Genomic DNA, 11071 nt, shown 5'->3' on the forward strand with positions numbered 1-11071 from the left:
CCACTGCCATTTATAAACATACCTTGACAACTGATACCAATGCCAATATCAACATTGTCTGTCAATTGCATGATAATCATGCAAACAAGCTATTCAAATTAACGTTTGTTGATGTTGTTTGTGTGAAGGTGTGGACTCTGCTATGAATCAGTGTGAGGACAGAGAGGAGGGAGTCCCTCCCTCTAAAACCAGCCGGACCAAATCTCAGAGGTGAGATGACCATCTCTAACTGTTCACACATAGTGTTCACTTTTTACTGACACCGTCACAGAGGAGTTCACTCAGTTCATTATGTTTTATCACTGAGGTCAAAGTTAATGATGGTGTTGTACCAGACTTCTTAATATTCAGAGGGGTTCCTCATATTCTGACCCTCAAACACAGCTCTCAGTATAATGTAGTCCAGTACAACAACACCTTTAACTGAGTCAGTATCATGTAGTCCAGTACAACACCACCTTTAACTGAGTCAGTATCATGTAGTCCAGTACAACACCACCTTTAACTGAGTCAGTATAATGTAGTCCAGTGCAACACCACCTTTAACTGAGTCAGTCTAATGTAGTCCAGTACATCACCACCTTTAACTGAGTCAGTATAATGTAGTCCAGTACAACAACACCTTTAACTGAGTCAGTCTAATGTAGTCCAGTACATCACCACCTTTAACTGAGTCAGTCTAATGTAGTCCAGTACAACAACACCTTTAACTGAGTCAGTATAATGTAGTCCAGTACAACAACACCTTTAACTGAGTCAGTAGAATGTAGTCCATTACAACAACACCTTTAACTGAATCGGTATAATGTAGTCCAGTACAACAACACCGTTAACTGAGCCAGTCTAATGTAGTCCATTACAACAACACCTTTAACTGAGTCAGTATCATGTAGTCCAGTACAACACCACCTTTAACTGAGTCAGTATAATGTAGTCCAGTGCAACACCACCTTTAACTGAGTCAGTCTAATGTAGTCCAGTACATCACCACCTTTAACTGAGTCAGTATAATGTAGTCCAGTACAACAACACCTTTAACTGAGTCAGTCTAATGTAGTCCAGTACATCACCACCTTTAACTGAGTCAGTCTAATGTAGTCCAGTACAACAACACCTTTAACTGAGTCAGTATAATGTAGTCCAGTACAACAACACCTTTAACTGAGTCAGTAGAATGTAGTCCATTACAACAACACCTTTAACTGAATCGGTATAATGTAGTCCAGTACAACAACACCGTTAACTGAGCCAGTCTAATGTAGTCCAGTACAACACCACCTTTAACTGAGTCAGTAGAATGTAGTCCAGTACAACAACACCTTTAACTGAGTCAGTCTAATGTAGTCCATTACAACACCACCTTTAACTGTTACTTCAGTAATACACATAGAACTGATTTAACACATTTCTGACACAAAAACTGAACATTATCATCTTTGTAAAGGTAGAATTTAGTGCGGCACTGTTTTATTGAATTGTTTTAGACTTCACAGATGTACCTAATAAAATGGACACATGGCATGTTTTTCTTCATTACTTTGTTAAGGACAAAGTTTATTCAATATGTACTAGTGTCAATACTGTTTTGGTTTCAGGATCCATCAGAGATCAGAATCTCCAGAACCTGGACCTGGACACAGCTGTGTGTCCTTGAAGAGTGATGCGTCCATGGAGCGTCCTCTTGATTTTAGAAAATCTTCTGATGGAAGGTAAGAATTTATAACTGACAATAAGTCATTTCTAACTTCTAACCATTCTAGTTATTTTCTGTGTTTAAAGATTTAACATTTATCTTCAGTTTTTCTTCAACATCCTTATTTTTCTGTGCTGTTTTTCTTTTTCAGGGTCCAGCAGCAGAGACCAGACTGTCCCGAGGCCAGCTGTCTGTCCTGCAAGAGCAACCAGTCAAATCAACATTTTATTGACTTTAAAGGACAACCTCCATGTGCTGATCAGATGTAAGCTGTAACTGACAGTAAGAGTCGGGTTATGCTAGAAAATAACTTTATACGACATCTGAAATCTAAAGTTTTTCAATTTGTTGGGAAAAGCCGTCTGTCATAGAGAGAGGGAGACGTGATATTGTTTGAATATATATGGAGATAACTTCTCACATGTTCAGACAGTCTCTCCTAAAGACATTCATAGTGTCGACCGCAGCTGTTCACATAAAAAGTGGCGTTAAGGGAATAATACGTGAAGAGAGCTGAGAGACAAGTTCAAACTCCGCCTACTTTCTCATCTGTGACGACTCATCTTTGAACTGAGACATTTTACTGGTTTGGTGTCATTCTTTCATACTTGGAGCTGCCCAGTACAAACTCTGACACTGAGACGCTCCACCGGAGCAGCTGGAGGTTCTGGGTGCCTTGCTCCAGGGCACTTCAGCAGTGTACAGTGAGGGAGGGAGAGCTACATGGAGGGCTTGGTGAGAGCTGTTGGGACTAAACCAAACTGACTGGTGAAGAAAACAGTGAGCTGAAAGACTGAGCTGTTGATTCTCAGTGGGATCAGCAGGACTAGTAAACCTTTACCACTACAGGGACTCATCTGATCCACATCCAGATATCACTTCATGGACCTTTACCTTGTGTTTGTCTCTGTGTGGACAGACACAATGTGAGCTGATTCTTCATGATTCCTCCACAGAGAGGACCAGGAGAGCTCAGAGGTTCCCAGAGGTCAGTCTGCCCAGCAGCATCAAACACACCTGGACTCCATATTTATGGTCTGTACATGTACAACTACTTTTACATCTATTCTTTTCACAATCATCTCCATGCTGCACTTTGTAGACCAGTGGATTGTCAGTCTGTCCAACATGGATCTGATGTTTGGTTCCATGGTTTTAGTTTGTGTCATTCATAGAATATTCTGTTCCAGCTGCTGGAGGAGAACATCGTCACTTTTGTGAAGAACGAGCTGAAGAAGATCCAGAAGGTTGTGAGTTCAGATGACCCAGAATGCTTAGAAAGTCAGAGGGAGGATGAGGAGGTGCTGGACGGTGAGGATGAAGAGCAGAGGAGGAGCAGCAGAGAGGCATTTGTGAAGATCACACTGCACTTCCTGAGGAAAATGAAGCAGGAGGAGCTGGCTGACTGTCTGCAGAGCAGTAAGAGGATTTCTCTAAAGATTTAACATGCTGGATAAATGGGACGTTTACTTATGTCTCAAGATATGGAACAAAATATATTCAAAGACTCATTCTTTGAGGAAATCACATGTTGAAATCTATTCTTTGACTTATTGATCTTCTTTGTTGTCTGTTCATTCAGGACTTCTTGTTGCAGTTGGTCAGCGTGAACTCAAATCTAACCTGAAGAAGAAGTTCCAGTGTGTGTTTGAGGGGATCGCTAAAGCAGGAAACCCAACCCTTCTGAATCAGATATACACAGAGCTCTACATCACAGAGGGAGGGACTGCAGAGGTCAATAATGAACATGAGGTCAGACAGATTGAAACAGCATCCAGGAAACCACACAGACCAGAAACAACCATCAGACATGAAGACATCTTTAAAGCCTCACCTGGAAGAGAGGAACCAATCAGAACAGTGATGACAAAGGGAGTGGCTGGCATTGGGAAAACAGTCTTAACACAGAAGTTCACTCTGGACTGGGCTGAAGACAAAGCCAACCAGGACATACAGTTCACATTTCCATTCACTTTCAGAGAGCTGAATGTGCTGAAAGAGAAACAGTACAGCTTGGTGGAACTTGTTCATCACTTCTTCAGTGAAACCAAAGAAGCAGGAATCTGCAGGTTTGAAGAGTTCCTGGTTCTGTTCATCTTTGACGGTCTGGATGAGTGTCGACTTCCTCTGGACTTCAACAACAATGAGATCCTGACTGATGTTACAGAGTCCACCTCAGTGGATGTGCTGCTGACAAACCTCTTCAGGGGGAAACTGCTTCCCTCTGCTCGCCTCTGGATAACCACACGACCTGCAGCAGCCAATCAGATCCCTCCTGAGTGTGTTGGCATGGTGACAGAGGTCAGAGGGTTCACTGACCCACAGAAGGAGGAGTACTTCAGGAAGAGATTCAGAGATGAGGAACAGGCCAGCAGGATCATCTCCCACATCAAGACCTCACGAAGCCTCCACATCATGTGCCACATCCCAGTCTTCTGCTGGATCATTGCTACAGTTCTGGAGGATGTGTTGAAGACCAGAGAGGGAGGAGAGCTGCCCAAGACCCTGACTGAGATGTACATCCACTTCCTGGTGGTTCAGTCCAAACTGAAGAAGGTCAAATATGATGGAGGAGCTGAGACAGATCCACACTGGAGTCCAGAGAGCAGGAAGATGACTGAGTCTCTGGGAAAACTGGCTTTTGATCAGCTGCAGAAAGGGAACCTGATCTTCTATGAATCCGACCTGACAGAGTGTGGCATCGATATCAGAGCAGCCTCAGTGTACTCAGGAGTGTTCACACAGATCTTTAGAGAGGAGAGAGGACTGTACCAGGACAAGGTGTTCTGCTTCGTCCATCTGAGTGTTCAGGAGTTTCTGGCTGCTCTTCATGTCCATCTGACCTTCATCAACTCTGGTGTCAATCTGCTGTCAGAAGCACAAACAACCTCCTGGTGGTCGGAACTAACTAACAACAAACCTAAACTAACACATCTCTACCAGAGTGCTGTGGACAAGGCCTTACAGAGTCCAAATGGACACCTGGACTTGTTCCTCCGCTTCCTCCTGGGTCTTTCACTGCAGACCAATCAGACTCTCCTACGAGGTTTGCTGACCCAGACAGGAAGTAGCTCACAGACCAATCAGAGAACAGTCCAGTACATCAAGAAGAAGATCAGTGAGAATGTGTCTCCAGAGAAAAGCATCAATCTGTTCCACTGTCTGAATGAACTGAATGATGGTTCTCTGGTGGAAGAGATCCAACAGTCCCTGAGTTCAGGACTTCTCTCCACAGATGAACTGTCTCCTGCTCAGTGGTCAGCTCTGGTCTTCATCTTACTGTCATCAGAAAAAGATCTGGACGTGTTTGACCTGAAGAAATACTCTGCTTCAGAGGAGGCTCTTCTGAGGCTGCTGGCAGTGGTCAAAGCCTCCAACAAAGCGCTGTAAGTACAGAGAGAGTTAGATTTGAATATCATATCTTAATTATGTTCCTATCTTTTCTACTTATTGCATATGTGTTGTTCATCATTGTCTCTTCAGACTGAGTGACTGTAACCTCTCAGAGAGAAGCTGTGAAGCTCTGTCCTCAGTTCTTAGCTCCCAGTGCTCTAGTCTGAGAGAGCTGGACCTGAGTAACAACGACCTGCAGGATTCTGGAGTGAAGCTACTGTTTCCTGGACTGGAGAGTCCACACTGTGAACTGGAAACTCTCAGGTCAGGATTCATCAATATGTTCCACTGATGACCACCTTAAACCTGATTAATGAATGGATAAACTCTGAACCTGCAAAAGATTGTGTCTGTGCTTGCATGGTTTTAAACCAATTGCGTTAATTTTGTTTCCATTATTTTAAAAGTATCAAATATATATGTTGTATCGTCTTTTTTTTCTCACTCTGCTGTTATAACTTGAAATATCAGGGAGGAATCAGAGAGTTAGCAGTAATGTTGTCAGATTGTTGATAGACATTAGTGTGACATTAGTGTGACTAAAAACAATCAGTAACAATGTTAATGTAACCCCACAGTAGCTGACATTATCTCAGTACTGCAGTAACCTTCCAGCCCTCAGTTCCCTCAGAATATGTCACACGTGTGTTGTTTGTGTGTTTGCAGGCTGTCAGGCTGTCTGATCACAGAGGAAGGCTGTGCTTCTCTGGCCTCAGCTCTGAGCTCCAACCCCTCCCATCTGAGAGAGCTGGACCTGAGGTACAATCATCCAGGAGACTCAGGAGTGAAGCTGCTGTCTGCTGGACTGGAGGATCCACACTGGAGACTGGAAACTCTCAGGTATGAAGAGGCCTGCTGCAGCCACAGACAATCAGTCTGATAGAGGAGGTAGAGCTGGAGACTTTTTCTCTCTTACACTATCAGCCTGGTTAATATGACCCTGACACACCAAGCTGACCTCAAACTACCAGAGACTCATCAAACTGTTTGTGTCCCACATCAGACCATCAATACAGACAGAAGTAGTCAGGGAACAGTAGCCAGGATGAGCCAAAACAGGGAGGGAAGGTGATGAAACTGTTGTTTCTCTGGATCGTTGTCTTGTTTCAACATTAGAAAATAGGACAGTGGTGTATCCCGACACGTCGACGGGCATCATGGTGGGTTGACATGCGTCAATGTCAGTGTTTCCCCTAGGTTTACAGCTTTGGGGGGTGGGTTAATGACAGCAGTCAATATAACAACTGAACAATTATTTGAACTGTACATTGAACTAAACATCGGAACATTTCTTTTTATGACAATTATCCACAAAGTGTGCAGTACTTGGGCTCTTTTCTGTACTTGGACCCGGAGCAGGAGAGCTACTCCGGCTGCTATTCGCAGGAGAGCGAGTGTTGCCATCTTCACCACCCTGGGAGCGCAGATATTGTTGTCTGCTTTTCAGGTTGTTGACGCAGCATATTTTCCGATGCTCGCTCTCTGTCCACTGGTGGAAGTGTGCTCACCTGTGTGTGCGCGCAAGTGTGTGTGTGCGCGCAAGTGTGTGTGTGTGCGTGCAAGTGTCTGTGTGCGCGCAAGTGTCTGTGTGTTTACGCACGTGTCTGTGTGTGTGCGCGCGCATCGGGGCGGAACTCCGCTGTGTGCGATACAGAGAGCAGAGGAGAATTGTAAACGCGGGACCATTTAAAGACAGAAATGATATGCCGTTGTGTAAATAAGATAAATAACAAGGCTATTTAGTTTGTTTAATAAAATAATAAGGTATAGACCTGTTCTATAGGAAAGGTAACCTTAAATGACTTTGACCTTCAAGGGGGGGGGTGGGGCGCCCCGCTAATATAATGGTAGGGGAAACACTGAACGTAGTCACGCTGCAGGTTTGTGGGCTCATATCAAACAATAGATGATGTTTTGATGCTCGTGTGTGTTGCCCTTTAGTCCAGACATTATTGTGAAAAGACAAACAGACCAATGAAGAACCAACAGCTGATTGTGGACATGGTGTGTCAGAGCCCAAAGAGGTTTATTTAGGACTTGACCAAAGTTATAGTGGGACACAGGCAGTGCTCTGTGGCTGCAGACGGACTTGAATTGTAATGTTTTCACCCTCAGATTACAGATAATAGAAACCAGTGTTAACTGTTGCTAGGAGACGGGATGTGAACAGCTTTGTACATCCAACCATCCCCCCCGACCTCCTTCATCAGAGGGTTTGTGGCGCTGTAGTGATTTCAGGCTACTTTCTCCTTTACTTCTGAGAGACAACAGTCATTATTACACAAACACAAGAGGTTACTTGTCAGGACCAAAACATCAAACAATCAATACTTCTATATTGACAATGGATCAGCTGACTCTGTGTAATCGTGAAGAGTCGTGTGGTTGTGATGAACCCACAGAGAATTGTCTCCGTCTCTGCAGCTCTACAGAGCTTTTTAGCCTCTTTTAGCTCCTAGTTTTGGTTCTGCAGCACATTTCCTGTTTGGTTCAGTCTCAGTGTTTCCAGCAGCAGCTGCTTTCATCCAACAAGCTGTGATGAAGCCACTGTTCACTACCTGCTCAGCAGCAAACAGCAGACAGACTCAGTTAAAGACTAGCTGGTGAACATAGTGGAGCATTTAGCAGCTAAAGAGACAGATGTTTCCCTCAGGAGGTGGTGGAGACCAAAAACAGAGCTAAAAGAGAGAGAATATTGGACTTCCATTCATCAGGTGACACAAACACAAAGACTCCTGATGAGTCATCATGTTGATGTGTAACTGCTGGATGTGGAAGCAGCTGGTTGATATCATGTTAGACACAACTACTTTATAAGCTGATAATATGTCAGATGTTGTGTTTACAGCTTGTTTTCACTGAACCACAAGTGGACAAAGAAATCAATTGATGCAGGTTTAAACATGTGACTTATTGACTGACTGGAAGAGGAAACTGAGTCTGAAATGGATGATGATTGTCAATATAATACTGATAATAATATATCATGAATAAGTGAACATAATGAGCCATCATCATGGGCCAATCAGAAGAAGTTCCTCTGAAGTAAAAGAATATGAGCTGATGAATAATAAGTGCTCTATGTGAACATGAATAACAAAGCTCTGTGTGTGAGAGCAATGTAATGTCCATGTTTCATGCTGCTCTGACCCCCCTCCTCCTTTCAGGGTGGAGCCTGCTGGAGTCCGATGGTTCAGACCAGGTCTGAGGAAGTGTAAGTGTGCTTTGAATTTGATTCATGAAAACAAAGCATCTTCAAACTGTGACATCACTCATTCACATCTCTGATGTCATCATCAAACAGATGATAGATTAATAATTGCAGCTGTATTGTGTCTTGTTCTCTCCATCAGATTCCTGTGAACTCACACTCGACACAAACACAGTGAACAGAAACCTCAAACTGTCTGACAACAACAGGAAGGTGACACATGTGGAGAAGGTTCAGTCATATCCTGATCATCCAGACAGATTTGATGTCTGTCATCAGCTGCTGTGTAGAACTGGTCTGACTGGTCGCTGTTACTGGGAGGTCGAGTGGAGCGGAAGAGTTTCTATATCAGTGAGTTACAGAGGAATCAGAAGGAGAGGAGGCAGTAGAGACTGTAGGTTTGGATGGAATGATCAGTCCTGGAGACTGGATTGTTCTGATGATGGTTGCTCTGTCTGTCACAATAAGACAGCAACACTCATCACCGCCTCCTCCTTCTCCTCCTCCTCTGGTAGAGTAGCAGTGTATGTGGACTGTCCTGCTGGCTCTCTGTCCTTCTACAGAGTCTCCTCTGACACACTGATCCACCTCCACACCTTCAACACCACATTCACTGAACCTCTTTATCCTGGGATTGGGTTTGGGTCCTGGTCTGTTTCCTCAGTGTCTCTGTGTTCTCTGTAGGAGGGAGAGTCTCCTCCTGGTAGAGAAACTTTCTCTCTGCTGACCAGATGTTCAGTCTGTACAGGATCACACACAGCTGATGTTAGTTAGTACCAACCTGATCTCTCAGTGGTTGTAAATGCAGTTGGAGCAGGTGAGGGGTACCTGAGCTGGTCTGGACTCTGGGGGGTTGAGAGCTCTCTGGGACTTGTGGTGTTGCAGATGGATGTCTGAAAGAACTGAGCGAGGTCCATGTAATGACCTGAAATGATCTGTTGTCTGAGAGAAGATGTGAAACATGTTTGACTTTGTGTATAAAACTGAACTTTGTTATCTTGAAACATTTGTTTGTGTGAAGAAAAACCTACGAAATGTCTTTCTGGATCAAATTCAGCATCTGTGGAAAAATAATCACAACTTGTAAAGAGTTGTTTTGATTTAAACAAACTAAATTCATTCTTTACTTTGATCATTGTGTAACAAATGAACAAACTTTGATAAGTGACCTTGAAATAAAAATAAATCAATATATGGACCAGGAGGTTAAAGATGCTCCAAGTAAAAAAAGTAGAAATAGGAGAAGACAACAAAGAAATCAGGACTTGGCTTTTTTAGGATTCTTTTCAGGCTTCTGGTTTGGAGTCTTTTTGACGAGGCTGATTGCTGAACTTAAATTTTGAGGTTTTTGACATTTTATCTTTTATTTTCTTTACTTTTTGCATTATCTGTTTTGTAACCTTTAATCTTTTTATTGTAAAAACCAAATAAAACTGGTTTGTATTTTGTACATTCCAACCAAAGTCCAGTCTGGCGTGTAGATTGTGGTGGTACGTTTGATGCCAAGGTCACAGAACAAGCCGTCTTCTGGTGCCTTACCCACACTGGGGGGGGGGGGGGGGGGGGGGATGATGATGATGATGATGATATCGGTTACGAAGCGAGGTTGGTCACCTTTTCATTGGCGTTAGTATAGTAGAGATAGTGTCACATTAGTCTGACGTCAAACACATAAAAGAAAGTGGTGTTTAGTGTTTCCGGGTCTCGTTGGTTCTTTCTATTGGAACAGTAAGCATGTGTGGCTGTGTATAGATGAGGTTTTACATTTTCAGTAGATAAGACAAAGACAATGTTCTTTAAAAGGAAACAAATTGGTAGTGAAGTAAAACTAAACTATATAATCATGAATTGGAGAGAGTAAAACACTTAAAATGTTTAGGTTTGTGGTTTGACGAAAGGGTCACATGGGCTCTACATATTAAAAAAGTAGAGGATAAATGTAAGAAAGTATTAAATATAATGAGTTGTTTGATGGGAAGTGAATGGGGGGGGGGGGGGCAGATAGAACTGCTTTGAAAGCCATATACAGTGGATTAATTAGATCTATATTAGATTATGGTTGTGTGGTGTATCGATCAGCAGCAAGCATATATCTCAAAAAACTGGCTAAGATTCAGTATCAATTTGCATACAATACAGGCACATATCGACAGTTACCACAGTTATATCCAGGTTTTCACAGATGCATCAAAGAGTTTAGGAACAGGAGTAGCAAACAATACGCTTCAAAAAATAGGTAAACATGAAACAGGCAAATGTGACTATTGTGGGCAAGAGGAAACAATAGAACACGTTATTGTTCAATGTCAGAAATACGAGCAAGAAAGAAGGCAGCTGATTGGAGACCTCGGCAAGATGGAGGTACGGTTTGATGTAATAGATATTGTAGCGACCCTTACTAAATATTCTGCAAAAGAACTCGTGAAGTGAATGCTATCAAATATTATTTCAATATCTTAGACTAACTAATATTATTAAGACAATATGAGCCTGTTGTTTTGTCTTCCTTTTTGTTTTCATTCTTTTTTTCGTTCTTTCTTTTCTTTCTTTTTCTATACTCAACTGTAAGTAGGCTACTAGACATCCTGATCCACACTCCCTACCAGTTGGTGGCGGTAATGCACCAATTCATTGTTTGCCAACCGCCAATAAACCTCAAAAAAGAAAGAAAGGAAGAAAGATGGCGTCTGTCAGAAACACGTATGTTAGCAGAGTGTCTTTGTTGTGTTCACAAATGTGTGTGAGCTCCATCTTGGTCTCTGTAAATTAGGGGA

The 11071-nt window shown here is 42.8% G+C and overlaps 3 protein-coding genes across 3 annotated transcripts in view; 2 read left to right on the plus strand and 1 right to left on the minus strand.

Annotated features, from left to right (window-relative positions):
• LOC142932588 (NLR family CARD domain-containing protein 3-like) overlaps window positions 1–11071 on the minus strand; it is a 216297-nt gene that overhangs the window by 66495 nt on the left and 138731 nt on the right. The gene's annotated exons all lie outside the window — the stretch shown is intronic.
• On the plus strand, window positions 2639–6552 carry LOC142933109 (NLR family CARD domain-containing protein 3-like; the record flags this gene model as incomplete). The annotated part of the gene is made up of 5 exons (XM_076077258.1): window positions 2639–2728; window positions 2884–3112; window positions 3276–5079; window positions 5177–5350; window positions 5753–6552. Coding segments are annotated over 5 exons (2511 nt in total), but the record flags the coding sequence as incomplete, so codon positions are not given.
• LOC142933110 (stonustoxin subunit beta-like) lies at window positions 8103–9760 on the plus strand. Its single transcript, XM_076077259.1, has 3 exons — window positions 8103–8131; window positions 8254–8300; window positions 8440–9760. The coding sequence occupies exons 1-3, from the start codon at window positions 8103–8105 to the stop codon at window positions 8979–8981; spliced, it is 618 nt and encodes a 205-aa protein (XP_075933374.1). The 3' UTR covers window positions 8982–9760.

The sequence above is a fragment of the Anarhichas minor genome, unplaced genomic scaffold, assembly GCF_050575085.1.
Source record: "Anarhichas minor isolate MPS153535 unplaced genomic scaffold, ASM5057508v1 ptg000058l, whole genome shotgun sequence".
In the NCBI taxonomy this organism is placed as follows: Eukaryota; Metazoa; Chordata; class Actinopteri; order Perciformes; family Anarhichadidae; genus Anarhichas; species Anarhichas minor.